The sequence below is a fragment of the Bufo bufo genome, chromosome 5 (genome assembly GCF_905171765.1).
Source record: "Bufo bufo chromosome 5, aBufBuf1.1, whole genome shotgun sequence".
Taxonomy (NCBI): Eukaryota; Metazoa; Chordata; class Amphibia; order Anura; family Bufonidae; genus Bufo; species Bufo bufo.
The window spans coordinates 43,033,624-43,053,190 of record NC_053393.1 but is presented as its reverse complement, the minus strand read 5'-3'; the positions used below and the strand labels follow the sequence as shown (position 1 = coordinate 43,053,190).

At 44.1% G+C, this 19,567-nt stretch overlaps 1 protein-coding gene across 2 annotated transcripts in view; it reads right to left on the bottom strand.

Moving 5' to 3' along the window:
* Positions 1-4,521: 4,521 nt before the first annotated feature.
* TMEM65 (transmembrane protein 65) overlaps positions 4,522-19,567 on the bottom strand; it is a 61,524-nt gene continuing 46,478 nt past the window's right edge. For both annotated transcript variants that reach the window (XM_040431679.1, XM_040431680.1), the window contains 4 exons: positions 18,430-18,484; positions 15,584-15,626; positions 14,266-14,371; positions 4,522-4,856 (listed from right to left, as the gene is read on the bottom strand). In XM_040431679.1, coding sequence (XP_040287613.1) covers positions 4,755-4,856; positions 14,266-14,371; positions 15,584-15,626; positions 18,430-18,484 — 306 coding nt within the window. In that variant the 3' untranslated portion in view covers positions 4,522-4,754. The remainder of the gene's footprint in view (positions 4,857-14,265; positions 14,372-15,583; positions 15,627-18,429; positions 18,485-19,567) is intronic.

Genomic DNA, 19,567 nt, shown 5'->3' with positions numbered 1-19,567 from the left:
GAACCTGCTTTCATCTGTGAAGAGCACAGGGTACCAGTGGCGAATTCGCCAAAATTGGTGTTCTCTGGAAAATGCCAAACGTCCTGCACGGTGTTGGGCTGTAAGCACAACCCCCACCTGTGGACGTCGGGCCCTCATATCACCCTCATGGAGTCTGTTTCTGACCGTTTGAGCAGACACATGCACATTTGTGGCCGGCTGGAGGTCATTTTGCAGGGCTCTGGCAGTGCTCCTCCTGTTCCTCCTTGCACAAAGGCGGCGGTAGCGGTCCTGCTGCTGGGTTGTTGCCCTCCTACGGCCTCCTCCACGTCTCCTGATGTACTGGCCTGTCTCCTGGTAGCGCCTCCATGCTCTGGACACTACGCTGACAGACACAGCAAACCTTCTTCCCACAGCTCGCATTGATGTGCCATCCTGGATAAGCTGCACTACCTGAGACACTTGTGTGGGTTGTAGACTCCGTCTCATGCTACCACTAGAGTGAAAGCACCGCCAGCATTCAAAAGTGACCAAAACATCAGCCAGGAAGCATAGGAACTGAGAAGTGGTCTGTGGTGACCACCTGCAGAACCACTCCTTTATTGGGGGTGTCTTGCTTATTGCCTATAATTTCCACCTGTTATCTATCCCATTTGCACAGCAGCATGTGAAATTGATTTCACAGAAGTGTGATTGACTTGGAGTTACATTGTGTTGTTTAAGTGTTCCCTTTATTTTTTTGAGCAGTGTATTTACTATAGTGCTCCTTACCAAACTATCTCTATGGTTTCTACCTTTATATTAGACCATAACTTCATTATTTGGTGCAATTTGAACCTTAACCCCTTAAGGACCCTGGGATTTTCCATTTTCGTTTTTCACTCCCCGCCTTCCCATAGTCCTAACTTTTTTATTTTTCCATTCCTTATAGCCTTATGAGGGCTTATTTTTTGAGGGACAAGTTGTACTTTCTAATGGCACCATTTACGGTTGCATACCATGTAGTAGGAAGCGGGAAAAAAATTCCAAATGGGGTAGAATTGGGAAAAAACGCAATTCTGATAAAAGGTTTTTTTTTTTTTACACTGTACGCTATGCGGTAAAATTGACCTGTTATCTTCATTATCCAGGTCAGTACGGTTACAACGATACCACACTTGTATAATTTTTCTTGTGTTTTAATACAGAAAAAAAATATATATTAAAACCTTTGAGGAAACAAATTTTTTTTTATAACTATATTCTGACCCCTATAACTTTTTTGTAGTTATGTGTAAGGTGCTGTTTGAGGGCTCATGTTTTGCGGGACAATCTGTTCTTTTCAGTGATACAAATCTGAAGTGTGTGCGACTTTTTGATCACTTTTTATAAAAAAATTATTAGGTAGTCGAAGTGACAAAAAATGGCAAATTGGCTGTTTTTGTTTTTCCGTTACGCCATAAATATTGGTATATTTTAATAGTATGGGCAATTTCGCACGTGGCGATGCCCATGATGTTTATTTTTTTTATTGTTTAAGTATTTGAATTTTAAGGAAAGGGTGGTGATTTAAACTTTGATTTTTTTTTTTTATATTTGCAAAAACTTTTTTAAACTTAATTTTTTTTGTTACTTTTTTTAAGTCACCTTGGGTGACAATAACTGGCAATCATTAGATTGCCTATTGTGTTCATTGATGTCTATATAGACACCATTGAACACTTCATTTGCACTATACCAATACAATGCTGCCACCTAGTGGCCTGTATTGGTATAGTCATCTAATAGGCACCTAAGCCTGCTTGAGGCTTCAGCCTATTAGATCAATGTAACAGGTTCCCCGATCTCAGCCGGGGAACGCTGTTACCGGAGCGGAAGTGCACGACTTCCACTTCCAGACTGCGCAGATGCCGTGGTCACATTTGACCACGGCATCTGAAAGGGAAAATGTATGCGATCAGCCTTATGGGCTGATCGCATACATGTGCCGCAGGTCTCTGCTATTTAAAATAGCAGAAACCCGGCGGCTATGGCGCCCGCTGCATGTGCGAGCAGGCGCCATGTTTGGGGTTCGGACTTCTGCCGTACATGTACGGAGGAGGTCCTTAAAGGGTTAAAATAGCTATAATCTGATGATTTATGTGCTAATATTTAAATAGATATTGAAGTACAAGAAAAAAAAAAATTGTCCCAGGGGCTCCACGTGCTGTAAAAAAAAGTAAAGGAACTTGCACTAACCTAACCGATCCCCAACTGCTGCAGTTCTGACGGAGTCAGCAATTATGCTTTGTGCGGATTTAAGAGGAGTGGCCTAGTATGAAAAAAAATTTCACGATGGACGCCGCAAATATTGTCCCTCTTTGCGATTTTCAGTGGGGCACAGCCACCAGAACACACTTTCCCTTCTCTGATGTGCTCCCAACAGTCCGTCCCCGCCGGCATCCACCCCGTTCCCTCCAGGAAGGTATGGCTGCCTGAGCAGCGCAGCTCTGTCCAAACCAGACAAAAGGCATGGATGGACACCTACTCTGGATCTTAAAAGACCTGTGTCCCTCCATCCCAGTCTTCTCCTGCCAATGGCTGGCCCCCTTAGGGTATTTCAATGTAGGAATGTGCCTGAGCAATAGATTCTAGTTGTCTAGTATCCTGCAAAGGTGCACTGTTGTCCTGCTTTTCCTGCCCATCCACTGACCTCTGCCTGTCTCTAGATTTGACCCTTCACTGCCTCAACTGACATCTGCCTGTTCCTCGTACTGACTGTGAGCTGCCCATTCGGATTGCACAAACTCTGCCTGCCCTGACCTTGGCTTGTTTCTAAATACAGTTTTGCCTGACACCTTGGCGATCCATAGGAAGTAGCCTGGAGGAGATTTAGTGACAACCATTTTTATAGAACATTAAAGGGGTTCTTCAAGACTATTAAATGCTCCCCTTATGCCAGGCACCTCACAATGAATATACTTACCTGGCTCCCCGCTCCTGGTCCCTGTACTGTACCGGATGTTGTCATACGCGCACGGAGAGAAGCAGCAGCGGCAGTACAGGGACCAGGAGCGGGGAGCCAGGTAAGTATATTCATTGTGAGGGGCTCGGGCATATGGGGGACATTTAATAGTCTTGGATAACCCCTTTAAATGTGTAGTGAAACCAGTTCCCCCTTAAGTTGTGGCTTTAAATAAAAATACAGAGAAAACGGGAGTATAAGGTCTAGTATATATTTTATCAGACATCCGGTCATATACTGTATATATACAATTTTATTAAAAATGAACAAACTAATAAAGCAGTTAAATAAACAAAAAAACCTTCTCTGCCCATAACATTACAGCATATAACAGGTTATAAACCCAAAAATTTTGATCATTTGAGGTTTTAATAAGTCCCGTTAGGTTGATATATAACTTACATACGTTCACGCAAATTTGTATTCTGCAAAGCCTGGGAAGACTGATGAACTTACTTTAAGTATTCATATGGAAAAAAAATAATTAACTACCATCATAATCCATACCACAATTGTCAGCCCCGCCCTTTCTTTACTGTCTTGTGATTGGCTGCCTTCACTTCCTTCCGAGTAAATCAATCAGGTCAAAGCTAGAGCCTGGGCCGAAACAGATTTTTAGCCATAAGCACCCAAATAAATAAAAACGCTATTGCTTCTCACATCCATTGTAAAACCACCTATAGAAACGCTGCTGCTACACCCATTTATTAAATACTTTGCTACGTTTGTCCCATCTGTGCTTTTATAAAACAGGTTAGTTAACATTAAAGAGGTTGGTCCACCTCGCACTTTGGTGGCAAATCGTAGGATATGCCACCAATATCCAATAGGTGCGGGTACCACCTTGCCAGTGCTCGGCACTCCTATATAAGTGAATGAAGGGTGGGTGCGCCTGCATGCTGTGCCCTCGTTCACTTTGGGGGCCCCGTTGTAGAGATAGATGTGGGTCCCAGAGGTGGGACCCGCACCTGTTGGACATTGGTCACATATCCTAGCGATATACCACCAAAGTGTGTGATGAGCCAACGACTAAGTATTTTTTTTTTCTTTTCTTCACACTTAAAAGAGAAAACTGAAACATAAAAATTTCCACCCAAAAATTGGAACCTCTTTTACAAAAGAAGTCTCATGTAAGGCATGCCAATGTGAGGAAAAAAATAAAAATAAATCATGCAAAAAAAATAAAAAATTCATAAAAATTGTGGAAGCCATAGATGTATAGTTTTACAGAAGTAGAAGCCCCAATAAGATCATACAGCATTTGGCCTACACCAGGTTGTGTTTTCTTATGGAGACCTCCAAGGCCCTCATACGTCAAAATCCTTATGGAGACCTTCAAGGTCCTCATATATCAAAATTGTCTTCTTGATAACATTGGTCCAAAGAGTCTTCACCATGGAAAAACAATGGCGGAACTGATGGTCATTATGGGGAACAAGACCAATTTTGATACATGAGGCCCGTGGCATTGGTTGAGCGTCAGAGCAGAACAGAGACAGGAAGGTGAGAATTATCTCCAGTTTTCGGCAGAGGTCAACAAAGACAACCCAAGCTTCTTGAAGGAAAAGTTCCAATTTATTCCAAATCAGAGGTTCTCCAGAAGGAAGTAAAATAATGAATCATTATTGTGCGTTGTAGACAAGTCCAATGGTTGTTCCGAGAAGGAATGGGTGGGGTTGGGTCATGCTGAATATTGTACTGTTCCCGGATCCTCTAAGTATCTTATTCTGACGACTGTAAAGATGGAGACTGCATACTTGGCCGAGGCACGAGTTTTAGGGGGTAGAAAATCTCACTTTTTCTTTTTTTCTGATTTCTCTTCTTCATCCCAGTTGAAAAATAGGAGGGGGAACATTCCCAAAATGCAGCCAATAGCGACCCCTATTGCTTTTCCCTAAAGATATAGAAAAGGATAAGTTAAATTTAATTTGCTTTAAAAAAAAAAAAATCTTAATTTGCAAGACATCTGGTCAAACCCAGAGCTGTATTCAGAATTCTGCTCATGGTACCTGTGAACACTGCGCCTCTGAAGGCCCATTTACACGCACTGATTGAGCAGGCAATTATCGGGAACAAACTGTTCATTCCCAATAATTGTGCGATCATGAGCAGAGGTGAGAGCTGCATTTACATGCAGGGATCATCTCCTCGGTATGGGCAAAAGGGATTGCTGTTGCGATCGCTCTTCCCCATACAGATTGATTGTTTATACAGCACAATCGGCTGCCAGGAAACGGTGATTTAGGTGTCGTCATCAGCGATGCTTTCACTGAATGTACAAGCATTTACTTGTTCGAGGGATCGGCTACACCTTTACACAGGACAATTATCCATTATGTTGTACAAACATTCGTTCCCGATAATTATAATCTTCCCGTGTAAAGGGTCGATAAGGCTAGTGCTACGCAGCGACTTTGGATCTGACACACTGCATGAGCAAAAGGCGCACTGAGCTCTGCCTGCATCACAATTAATGAAAGTGAATGGGATGACGTGGTCACACGCTAACTGCTGCATCATGACAGCTGTAAAGAAATCCCAAACTAGCTGCATTTCATGCGACGTGTAAACACCATCACATCTGGCCCTGTCAATCAAAGTGGAGAGGGTGAGGCAGTTGTAGAAAGAGCGGAGCCTCTCGGTGTAATGGTAACGCCCCCGTTGCTCCTAGACACTAATTTGCATATATAAAAACATCATTTTCCTCAGCAATGGGGACACATATGAACATGGGACCAACACAGATGCCTTCAGCTGCCAAGCGCACATGTAACAGGTCAGCCGGTGTCATAGGTACAAATCTGCTGATAGATGCCCTTTAAAGAGATTGTGCAAGAATAGGGGAGGGGGTGAGGCCAAGTGGAGTTGACAACCCCCCTTACTTGGCCGGACCTGTAAAGGGAAGCTTACTTACCTGCTTCCTGGCACTGGCTCCTTGCTCCTTCTCCCGCCTTGCGATGCTCCGCTGTGCTCCCTTACTGAAAACATCCAGTTTGACACTGGCCATGGTGGCGACCGGACCCCCTTGCATCAGGTGGGAGGAGGAGCGGGGAGCCAGTGTCGGGGAGCAGGTAAATCAGCTTCTCTTTACAGGTCCGGCCAAGTGAGGGGGAGGGTTTGCCATGCCCCCCATTCTTGCACAACCCCTTTAAGGTCTAGCTGAGCTTCCACAGTGGTTTGCATTGCGGTACACTGCACTCTCTGGTCGTGAGAATTAGGGTCCATTCACATGTCCGCAGTGTATTGCGGATCCGCAATACACCGGGCCAGCACCCCCAAAAAACTGCCCATCCTTGTCCGCAATTGCGGACAAAAATAGGACATGTTCTATTTTTTTTCGGAGCCGCAGACCTGAAGTTCGGGGGCCGCGCTCAGGAAAAGCGGATGTGGACAGCACACTGTGTGCTGTCCACATCCATTCCTGCCCCATAGAGAATGAAGGGGTCCGCACCCGTTCCGGATAATTGCGGATCGGGTGCGGACACATTCTACAGACGTGTGAATAGACCCTTAGAGATGAGCGAATTTCATATTTTGGAATTCGTTCACGGTTCGTTTGGTGGTAAAAGCAGAATTGCGTTATGGATTCTGTTACCACGGACCATAACGTGGTGCCTTTAGATGCATTCCGTTATTCATTCCGTCATAATAGAAGTCTATGGGCTGCAAAATGGATCCGTCCCGTTTCCGTAATACAGGGGAGTCATCTCCTGATCCTGAGTCCTCTCCTGCATAACGGAAACGGCGGGACGGATCCGTTTTGAAGCCCATAGACTTCTATTATGACGGAATGAATAACGGAATGCCTCTAAAGGCACCAGGTTTTGGTCCGTGGTAACAATCCATAACGCAATTCTGCTTTTACCACCAAACGAAGCGTGAAAGAATTTTAAAACATGAAATTCGCTCATCTCTAGTGAGAATCAGACACTACCTGTCTCATGGCGAGCAGAATAGTCATGCTGATCGATCAGGACCTCAAACAGAATGCAATTAGGAAATAATCCAAAAGTTCTTCTGTCCCTCAACGTGGTAATGTAAGCACAACATCTCCAACAAAGCACACCATGTTCTACACAGCGGGCAACATAAAAAATGAGAGGTCCTGCAGCCAGAGAGCCATCTGGTAATAAGCAGAATTAGGAATACAGCTCTGGGGTATAAGACATGTGACTACAGATCAGTACATTGCATTTCAAAAATATTAAAATAAGCCTTTCTAAATCGAGGAGAAACATAGAAATGAGGATATTCCCTGGCATTGAAAATGTAGTATCCACTAAAATGAGATCTGTCACAAGTGTTAAAAGAAAATGTTTATTATGTTTTTGGATTTATTTTTTGAAGAAAAGATAAAATGCGAAGATGAACAGGAATATTCAAGTGACTACCTCAAAGGCTACAGAACAAACACTGCCAATGAAATGTCAGAATGTTCTCCCCATCAACCTTTTACGTCACCGAGCCCCGAAAAAGAAAAATCTACACGTCCTGTTGGAACGTCTCCAAAGTTCCTGGCAACTATTTATTTTCTAAATCCTTAAAGGTGTACTCCAGGATTTTTACAAGTCATAGCCTGTCCTCAGGACAGGCCATCACCAACTGATCAGCGGAGGTCCGACTCTCTGCACCCTGCCGATCAGCTGTTCTGCAACAGCTCAGGCTCCAGCACTAAACAGCGCCGTCCATCATGTAGTGGACGGAGCTGGTAACTGCACTGAAGTGAATGGGAGCAGCCCTGCAGTAACCAGCTCCACCCGCTACACCAGGCATCCTCAAACTGCGGCCCTCCAGCTGTTGCAAAACTACAACTCCCAGCATGCCCGAACAGCCTACAGGTATTAACCTACAGCAGGGCATTGTGGGAGTTGTAGTTTTACAACAGCTGGAGGGCCGCAGTTTGAGGATTCCTGCGCTACACAGTGGAGCTTCCAGTGCCAGAGCTACCCTGATAGAGCTGACTGGTGGGAGTGCAGGGTGTCGGACCCCCACCAATCAGACAGTGATGGCTATCACTTGTAAGATCCTGGACGAGCCCTTTAAAGGGTTTGTCCAGGCAGTGTAAGCTTGTAGTCTGTAACCACGCATACAAAAAAAATTCTCAATAAGAGCGGTATACAAAAAGAGTAGAAAATATTTCATCCAAAGCATTCACAAAGAGGCTTCATTTTTTATTTTTTTTGACTAGAGCAAAAAATAAAAAAATGGTTGCAAAGGCGGACGTACCCTTTAAATGGCCAACTTGCATAAAATAATATAAAGAAAAAAATTCTAAATAAAATTATTCATTATAGGAGAAGCGTTCTCCTCTGACGGGAATATTGGCGATGCATGCACGGCTACTCTTCATGCCAAAATGCTGGACACCACAACAGAACCCCGACGCGCTCCAGTACAAGTAAATGGGGTTAGAAATGAAGAATATTTTTGCACTTCATAGACTTACAGTCTATACTGTCTCCACTTTTACTAATTAAGGCTACTTTCACACTTGCGTTGCGAATCCCGGTATTGAGATCCGGCAGAGGGTCTCAATACCGGAATTAAACGGATCCATTTTGGTTTTGCACCTCAGGAGGCATCCGTTCCGTTAGAATGCAGTTGTGTGAAAAATCAAAACGGAGAAAAACAGATCCGTCACCATTGACTTGCATTGCTTTCAGTGCTGGATCCGTTTTTTTCCCCCCGCTTTTATGAACAGACACAAAACCATAGTTTGCCGCGGTTTGTGTCCGGTCACAAAACAGAATGCTGACGGAACGGAAGACTTGCTGATGCATCCCGAACGCATCTCTTTCCATTCAGAATGCATGAGGACTAAATGGAAACATTTTTTTTCCCGGTATTCAGATCCTCTGCCAGATCCCAATACCGGAAAGCAACAACGCAAGTGTGAAAGTAGCCTAAAAGTCAATTAGGTCTATATGTCTCCACTTCTGCTAATTCATGTGATCTATTGTTCCCTCTTATCAACCAATTAGGGCTCAGGATAGTCCTATTCTTAATGTGTACTTGACAACACTTCCAAGCGCTGTTTCTTCAGTATGGAGCAGTGCTCTGGGTTCCCCATGTTTATGGCTGTAAGTATTTCGGCTGCCACCACTAGAGGGAGTGATCCATAACCTGTTGAATATGGTTCCAATTGACGTGAAGAAAATCTGTATACAGATTGCCCCCTAGTGGTGGCAATAGGCAATCCAATTTTTTTACAACCATGAGAGTGTAAAATAAAAAGCCTGTAACAGTAGGCACAATGGTCACTCTTGCCTTCAATTCACTAAACAGACATTTCATACCCATGACCAGACGGCTGCCATGAAATACCCGACGCCGGTTCTTCCATAAAGCACATATGCTGAGTTTACTTTACAGCGTGTTATAAGCAGGTTAACATCCTATCGTTTTGTCTTCAAATCCCAAAGCTGAGCATCAGAGATTTGGCAGGAGCAGATCCCCGGGCTATAAATTATTTATACTCCAGGGAAGGAACAGATGACAACAAAATAAAAGGCTTCATTTTAGTGTCAAAGCAGAGACGTGAGGTTCTGCATGCACCATATCAGTGTCACACTGGTTTAAAGGGATGGCCTGGATTATAGGACACCATAGAGAGATCCCTGCACTGGTAGCGTACAGTTAGGTCCATATATATTTGGACAGAGACAACGTTTTTCTAATCTTTGTTCTGAACATTAACACAATGGATTTTGAACAAAACAATTCAGATGCAGTTGAAGTTCAGACTTTCAGCTTTAATTCAGTGGGTGAACAAAATGATTGCATAAAAATGTGAGGAATTATAGCATTTTTTTAACTCAATCCCTTCATTTCGGGGGCTCAAAAGTAATTGGACAAATTAAATAATTGTAAATAAAATGTTAATTTCTAACATTTGGTTGAAAACCCTTTGTTGGCAATGACTGCCTGACGTCTTGAACTCATGACATCACCAGACGCTGCGTTTCCTCCTCTTTAATGCTCGGCCTTTACTGCCGCGGTTTTCAGTTGCTGTTTGTTTCTGGTCCTTTCTGTCTAAAGTTTAGTCTTTAACAAGTGAAATGCTCTATTGGGTTCAGATCCGGTGACTGACTCGGCTGTTCAAGAATATTCCACTTCTTTGCTTTAATAAATTCATGGGCTGCTTTGGCTTTATGTTTTGGGTCATTGTCCATCTGTATTATGAAACACCGACCAATCAGTTTGGCTGGATTTCAGCACACAGTATGGCTCTGAAGACCCCAGAATTCACCCGGCTGCTTCTGTCTTGTGTTACATCATCAATAAACACTAGGGCCCTGGGGCCACTGGCAGCCATGGATGCCCGAGCCATCACACTGCCTCCGCCGTGTTTTACAGATGATGTGGTATGCTTTGGATCAGGAGCTGTACCATGCCTTCGCCATACTTTTTTCTTTACATCATTCTGGTAGAGGTTGATCTTGGTTTCATCTGTCCAAAGAATGTTCTTCCAGAAGTGTGCTGGTTTTAATATGGTTTTTTTTTAGCAAAGTCCAATCTAGCCTTCTTATTCTTGAGGCTGATGAGTGGCTGCACCGTGCAGTGAACCCTCTGTATTTACTTTTTTGAAGTCTTCTCTTTATGGTAGATTTGGATATTGATACGCCTATATCCCGGAGAGTGTTGGTCACTTGATTAGCTGTTGTGAAGGGGTTTCTCTGCACCATGGTAATTATTCTGCGATCATCCACCACTGTTGTCTTCTGTGTGGCGTCCAGGTCTTTTTGCATTGTTGAGGTCACCAGTGCTTTCTTTCTTTCTCAGGATTTACCAAACTGTAGATTTTGCCACTCCTAATAGTGCAGCAAGTTCTCGGATGGGTTTTTTCTGTTTTCGCAGATGAAGGATGGCTTGTTTCACCTGCATGGAGAGCTCCTTTGACCGCATGTTTACTTCTCAGCAAAATCTTCAAAATGCAAGCACCACACCTCAAATAAACTCCAGGCCTTTTATGTGCTTAATTGAGAATAAAATAATGAAGGAATTGCCCACACCTGACCTTTGAGTCAACTGCCAATTACTTTTGGTCCCTTTAAAAACAGGGTGCCACATGTAAAGGAGCTGAAACTCCTAAACCCTTCATCCAGATTTAATGTGGATACCCTCAAATGAAAGCTAAAAGTCTGGACTTTATGTCCATGTCCATTATATAACTATAACTTGAATATGTTTAAGTAAACATTTAAAAAATATAATATTTGTGTCAGTGTTCAAATATATATGGACCTAACTGTTTATGTTAGGACACCTTAAAGGCGTTGTCCCATGAAAAATATTCTACAGTTTTCAAATCAGCACCTGGATCTAAATACTTTTGTAATTGCATGTAATTAGAAAGTTTGTATAGCCACTGAGTTATTCAGTAAAATGTATCTGTACAGCGCCACCTGCTGTTTGTTTTTTTCTTATTTCTTTGTCCGGCTCAGTGAGATGCCTCCCGAGTTGTGATAGGATGAGCATAGACACGCCCCCCTGAGCTGCAGCAGAAAAGACACTCCCCTTGAGATGCCAATGTCATAAATCTAACGGTGCAATGAATGAGGAGATCTCTGGATCCATGTGAGGTGCAGGGCTGGTTCTAGCTTTGTTATAAAGAGATTGTCATGTGCTATATGATGTCTGATTTGGGGTCCGTCACCAGGCACAATGCCTTGTAGAGCTAGCTTTGTTAATGGTTGCTTCCTTCTGGAGAAAAAGTACTTTTAATCCATATGCAAATGATCAGTTAAGTGCACCATGGGAAGGGGCGGGCCAAAGCCACACTGTGCACCCTTGCTCCTCCTGCTTCCTCTGCCCGCCAATGACAATCAAGGAGTGATAACAGAAGGATGTCGGTCACTGAGAAGGACCACCCACATGACTACTTAGGCCTCTTTCACACTTGCGTTGTCCGGATCCGGCGTGTACTCCACTTGCCGGAATTACACTCCGGATCCGGAAAAACGCAAGTGTACTGAAAGCATTTGCGTTCAGTGTTACTATGGCACCCAGGACGCTATTAAAGTCCTGGTTGCCATAGTAGGAGCGGGGAGCGGGGGAGCGGTATACTTACAGTCCGTGCGGCTCCCGGGGCGCTCCAGAATGACGTCAGAGCGCCCCATGCGCATGGATGACGTGATCCATGCGATCACGTGATCCATGCGCGTGGGGCACCCGGACGTCACTCTGGAGCGCCCCGGGAGCCGCACGGACTGTAAGTATGCTCCCCACTACACTTTACCATGGCTGCCAGGACTTTAGCGTCCCGGCAGCCATGGTAACCATTCAGAAAAAGCTAAAAGTCGGGTCCAGCAATGCGCCGAATCGACGTTTAACTTAAGGTCGGATCCGGATCAATGCCTTCCAATGGGCATTAATTCCGGATCCGGCCTTGCGGCAAGTGTTCAGGATTTTTGGCCGGAGCAAAAAGCGCAGCATGCTGCGGTATTTTCTCCGGCCAAAAAACGTTCCGTTCCGGAACTGAAGACATCCTGAACGGATTTCTCTCCATTCAGAATGCATTAGGATAAAACTGATCAGGATTCTTCCGGCATAGAGCCCCGACGACGGAACTCTATGCCGGAAGACAAGAACGCAAGTGTGAAAGAGGCCTAAGTCCAGAATGAGCACGTATACGGTATAAAAGGCTAAATGTCAAATTATAATGACTCCTTTCCTACAAATGTATATATCAATCTGCTCAGTTCCTTCTGCTCTCTCTATAATCTACTACCTGCAGATCAGACACCACGTTCAACGTGACCGGTTAAATTTAAGTAGTTTTAGAAAAAATCTGATTATTAATGAACCTAAAGATCTGACATGGCTTCTCCTATCTCTGCTGTAAGCACATTGCCAATCTAGCTTTGACCTGAGAAATCGGACACAGACTCGTTTCTGGGTTATACCACCTAACAACCAGAAGGTGGCGCAGTAGCGTAATTAGGCTCTAACAACTTCCTTCCTGCCATAGTAATCAGATTTTCATAAACTTGCTTCCTCACCTACAGATAAATGTAATTATTGTTACTGTCCCCTAACAATGTGCTCATTAAAAGTGTTCTTCTATATTATACATGTCACCACTTCACATTAGTCTTTTAAAAGAGATTTTACCCAGCTCCTGTCATCTACCTCGATTCCACAAACCATTGTCTGCCGTTGATAGCTCTGGTATCTACATATTTGATGATACCTTCACCAAAGATCACCAGATGCTATAGTAATATAGTTCATACTAAACAGTGATCGGGAGACTGGAGAGACGCAGATGCAGGTCAGGCACAGGAGAGGTTGCAGACTGTACCCTGTGCAGCAGCGTGCAGCATGCCACATGCAGTGTGCCATCTTCAGCCCACTCAAGGTAGAAGATCGTTTAGCAATGGCTTTACATCAGCTTTAGAAAACAGTCTGGGAGGACAACATCAGAATGCACAAAGCTAGGAAAACGTATAATTGTGTATCGTTGCACAGTTTCTATGTAATGCCTGATATATTATTCTCAGAAACCTATAAAAGATACCAGAGCAGTGACATCATGATTACAGGTGACAATTCACGTGGGAAATCAGAGTTTCCCTTGAACATAGTTACACCGGCAATGACCTGAAAACCATAATAGCAATTATAATAAAAAAAATAAAATAAATCAAGCATACAGACTGAAAGGCATCCGAATTTCCGAACATGTCCATTGTGTTAATACATATAAGGCTACTTTCACATCTGCGCTTTCCCTTTCCGCTATTGAGATCAGTCATAGGATCTCAATAGCGGGGGGAAAACGCTTCGGTTTTGTCCCCATTCATTGTCAATGGGGACAAAACTGAACCAAAGGGAATGGACTTCACCAGAATGTATTCCATTCCGCTTCATTGCGTTCCCATGACACACACAAGAAGCCTTTTTGAATGCGTCCTAGGATACGGAGCAAGACGGTTCCGTCATGACTCACAATGTAAGTCAATGGTGGCGGATCCGTTTTCTCTGACACACAAGAAAACAGATCCACCCCCCCCCCCCCCCCCATTGACTTACAATGGTTTTAGAGACTGATCCATCTTGGCTATTTTAGAGATAATACAACCGGATCCGTTCATAACGGATGCAGACGGTTGGGTTATGATGGAAGCGTTTTTGCTGGTCCCTCATGGATCCAGCAAAAACGCAGATGTGAAAGAAGCCTCATATTGTATGAGAAAATGATCAAACGTCTGACTGGGGTACCCCTTTAATTATGACTTTTATATAAAAAGGATTGCGACTACGTGGCAGATATAAGAGGTGGAACACAGGACGTTACATACCATATGTGCACTAACACGTGTCTGCCGCATATCTGCTTGTTTGGGCGTTAAATCTGGAATCGGCACACCCAACCGTGACGATATTGCTTCAACGTAACCCGCCAACCTATGGGAAAAATATGTGTAATAAGTAGGTAATAATACATTCATGGATTTACTATTAAATTAAGTATAATAATATTCAAAATGACATATAATTATAAGGCGTAACTGAATAAAAAAGTCCATATTTGCCTTTTAATAGCAAGACACTTCTTGTTCTGTAAAGCTCACTTTTCAGCAATCATCTCATTATCATCACAGGCAGGATTACAAAAAAGCTAGTATCTATGTATCAATAACACAGTATCCACCATTCATAATAGGTGATGGTCACAGCTTATCTACTCCCTCTCCCTGCACAATGACCTCTGCAGAGGTCACAGAGCATTCCCACAACACTCGCGCCTTAAAGTCAACGAGTCATCTGCAGATACCAGTATCCTATGGTCCATATTGCTGCTGTAAAGCAAATCTCTGAACTGCTGTTAACTGAGAAGATAAGCAGCTCTGGCAAGATGGCTGCCCCCATAATCATGTAAAGAAAATTTAAAAAAATACAGAATTATAGAATAAAAATAGAATTTTAATTAGGGACCTCCCTTTATTTCCTCACAATTTCCTAGCGCAGCACTTGGGATGAGGAGGTTTCTCGCTCACTGCCCAATACTTACATCTGTTTACTGTAAAACCCTACACAAAATTTTTTGCGACTTTCCAAGTCCTTTGCGTCACTCCGGGGGTGTCCTAATTCTCGCCAGATGGCAGGTATTAGGAGAAAAAGAAGGATCGGGCATGTTGGATTCCCAAAGGAGACAAGTTACTAAACAGAGGCGTCTGGCAGAGGATAATTCACCTCTTCCAAGAAATGCATGCACAGTCAACTTGAGCATGCATGTATATGAGGGAGGGTTCTGGGAGGTGGTGTTTTTCCTCGTGGAGAGCACCAGGCGTAGGAAGTTTTATAGCCCCAGCAAAGCTCCCTGGGAAAAAGATATGCAGATTAGCTCTACTCCAAGAGGAAGAAAGCCGTCTCTGTAGAGCCACCTACTGGTTGTAGCTATCCTACGTTCGATGTCCAACCCTTGGAAACATGACTAAGGATATTAGCCAAACCAAGAGTCTTCTGCAAAAGGAAAACAGTCAGGAGAGACATGTATATGACCATCTAAAGTTATAGTCACCTTTACAGGCTTTACAGTACGAGACCTTATGGCTGCCTCCACACATGGAAGGAAGAACCAGATAGACAAATAAACTGCGCTTTCAGTGAACTTACCCAAGTCCAGCAATATCTGACACCAGGTTTCCTAGAGCAGCAGCTGCAAGTAACCAAATAAAAATCATTACATGAGAGATAACACAAACTTCTGTAATGCATCGAGCTTGACAGGCCATTTCTGACCACCTCTGCCTTTTATCACCAGGTTATTTTTAGGTCCCATATTCTGAGCTTATTATCTCCTTAATATATATTTATAGCAGTCGGGTGTCTATTTTTCTGATACACAGCTCCAAATCACCTGCCTAAACAATGGCTTTGAAACATAACCTTGCTAACTGCCTGCTGCCGCCATTAGGGGGAGCTCAGGAGCTTACCAAAACAGTATGCAGTAAGCTGACAAGCTCCCTCTAGTGGAGGCTGCAGGCAGTCACAATGTTACATTTTTAATCACTATAAAGCTCTAGGTTACGAAAATAATACGCACTATTTACTTTAATATCAGGTTTGAGGAACCCGAAACAGAAGAGTGTCTGGTGGACCCCAGCCCATTCTTGCTTAACATGGTCAGCATGTAATACTACCCCATGCAGTTAGTGCTCACGGAGGGTTGTTTTTCAAGAGAAAGCAGCTTTGTGTAAGCTGTGTGGGAGAATTCCCAGCTCTTCCTAGAGTTCAGGAGCTCCAAAGCAGCACTCCATGAGCTGTGTGAAAGGTTTCCTAGCTCTTCCGAGAGTCCAGAAGGTCTGCCGGCTTTTTCCGGGAGTCTCCCAGACATTCTACGAGAGTTGGCAAGTACAGTATGCCTAATGAGAATACTTCTGGATTTTCGTGCTCTGGAAAAGGTCTATGATCTTCAAATTGTTGGCCTCTGGGTACTTAAAACTTTGGAAGGCAATAGAGAAGCCAGAAAATCCTCTATTTTCGTTTTTTACCCGGAGTTGCACTTTAATTAAAGGAGCCATGCCCAAGTCAGTTAAAGAGCGATAATAACCCAATGTCAGCCCCTCTTTACTCCTGACTGGGGGACCATAAAAGAGCACACCCTGCATATTAAATAGTACGTCGCTTATGTCTAATAAAGGGGGATCACAGGACTGTCATCGCACAGGCCATTTTATGGTCCCTGGTGTAGAGGGAGCCACAGCGCTTATTTACAGGCGTGTAAAATATGAATTCTCCGAGTATTAGCTCGTTATGTTGGAGTAATTACTGCCATCCGATCCTACACCATCTTGTATAAAGCCTTTTCGACCCAGGAACCGTAGTCACCTGAGAGTCAGAGACAAGATCTCATCATGCCTCATTTATAACCTCATCCAGCATCCTCGCCGCGCTGCGTCCCCCGGGTGTCAGCGCAGGAAGTCATTATCAGCCCGAAAAGATGGCCCCCCTCACCTCTCCAGAAATAGCTGTGCTTTATTATCAATGCCCCCGAGCAGTCACACGTGAATCCTAAATTACATCGAGCAACCGCGTGCGATGTCATCCGGATCATCCTGGATAATATGGGAGCAGGTGGCACACAATAACCTACAGATACCATGATGGTTCAGATGGCCTGCGAGCGCAACAAGTGGTCAACCCTTTTCAAATGGAAATTTCTTGTAGAAAAAAAAAAAAAAAATGCCGTAAAAACGTTTTATTCACTGACAGCAAGCAGTGGTAGTAAATGGTGAGAAATTAAAACATAACACGTATATAATTTGTAGTGCAATGATTTAAAGGACCCTACTCCGAAAATGGAGAGCGGCTAAGAAAGAGGCTCTGAGGGATTCAACACAGGGGTTCAAGTACATGGGGCTGAGCTGCGATACCAAGCACAGCCTCTATCCAATAGGCGGCGCTGTGTTTTGTAAGCTGCAAGGAGGCCGTGGGGCTCACAGGGCTCAATGTTCCCAGTTGTGGTTGCAACTTTCTGTGCTGATAACTTCTGAACCACAAGAGATATTGCAAATCTGATTGCGGCAATCTATTTCTGAGTAAATTATGGTTTTCTCTGATATGGTACATGACCCCTTTCCCATTGGAAAAATTTGCCCTTGATCCAATATGGTGGCTTTCAAGATGGCGGCCATGTTACGGACATAGCCTAAAAGATAGGCCCCCTCACCCATTACTTGCTGGAGTATTCAGATATTTCATTTTTTCTTTCATTTCTAAAATAAAAGGGTGTCCTGAGACTTTTGACCCCCCTGTAAAGGCAGATGCGGGCTGCAGGGGTGGGACTGGGACCTGCATACTTCAGACATTTGTGGCATATCATTTGGAGTCCCAGTGACTCAGCAGGCAATATGAACTGCCTTAAAGGTGATGTCAGACCACAGAAATTTTTTTGTAAAACCAGCTCAGTTAGGCGTAAAACAAAAAATAGTGATACTCAACTTAGTGATTCCCCTCCGCTCCAGTCCCTGCATGCCTCTCAGCCTGACCGTAGCAGTGACTTGTGTGCTGAGACGGGACCAGGAAGTGGAGACCATAGGGGCCCACTGAGCATCAGAACCGGAGCGACGGAGAACCGGTGAGGTGAGCATCCCTTAATTTGTTTTAGACCGACCGGAGACAGTTTTAAACATTTTTCAGTGGCCAGACATCCCCTTTAAAAGGGGGTCTCCAGGACTACAAAAAAAAAAGGGCTACTTTCTCCTAAAAACAGCACCATACCTGTCCACAGGTTGTGTGTGGTATTGCAGCTCCGCTCCATTGAAGTGAATGGGGTTAAGTTGTAATACCACATACAACCGGTGCACAGGTTTTTGGAAGAAAGCAGCCATATTTTTGTAGTCCTGGAGAACCTCCTATAAACCATCAAAAAGGCTCAATATGTCCAACGCCCTCCTCTTATAGCTAATCCCCTATCCACAATGCCATTACCCTTGCTCCCTGTGCCCTGTGCCACTTACCTGCCATGGTGGATATCCCTAAAAGGGCTCCAATATGGAATTCTATCTGTGTTCCCTGAAAGTAAAATAGAAAAGATATAATTAACTATTATAAACTCCAACAGACAAAATATACAGAGCCCCGAGTAGATGAGTACCCCAGCGTGGCAGTCAGATGTGGGAACACTTGATGAGTATGTGCTTGCCGGCTTGAAGCCTGTTTACTGGTCCATACCCAAGTATGTGGGATAAGTAGTGCTGCCAATCTCTGAGGTTTTCGGGATAATACTCAGGTCATGTTATAGGACAACTGTTTTCGCCAAGACATTGACCTTGGGTAGCTACCATTAAAGGGGTTTTCTAGGTTCAGGATATTCACAGACTATCCTCAGGATAGGTCATCAATAGCAGATTAGTGAGAGTCCAACTCTCAGCACCCCCACAATCCCAGGGGCCACAGTAATTATATGAGCACTGCGGCCTCTTCATTGTTTAAACGGGTCTGCCAACCTACACACCATCTACTTAGATGGTAAAGGATATTTCAGCTTCATGAGATGAAGCCAATCTTCTACTTAGAAGGCATCTGTCAGCAGTTTTGTACCTATGCTACTGGCTGACCTGTTACATGTGCGCTTGGCAGCTGAAGGCATCCGTGTTGGTCCCATGTTCATATGTGCCCGCACTGCTGAGAAAAATGATGTTTTATATATGCAAATGAGCCTCTAGGAGCAACGGGGGCGTTGTCGTTACACCTAGAGGCTCCGCTCTCTCTGCAACTGCCGCGCCCTCTGCACTTGACTGGGCCAAATGTGATGACGTTTTCACTGCCTGGTCCTGTCAATCAAAGTGCAGGTCGTGATAGGAAATGAAAAGGGGGGGGGGGGGGCGGAGGAGGGAGTACATATAAGACTTCTGACGATGAGGTATGACAACGTACTTCCGAATGTACCGATATTTATACCCCTATCGCATCACCTGATCCAAATCTATACCCCAATCAACCGCCTGTTGCTGAGGCAGGGAAAAATGATTTCCTAAATCCCAGCACTGATTGGATGAGACTGCAGACCAATCAAGTCCTGTTACCAACCTGAGCAGATTCTGCCCCAGGATGGTAACAGCACTACAGCCAATCAAAGGACGTTACTATCCAAAT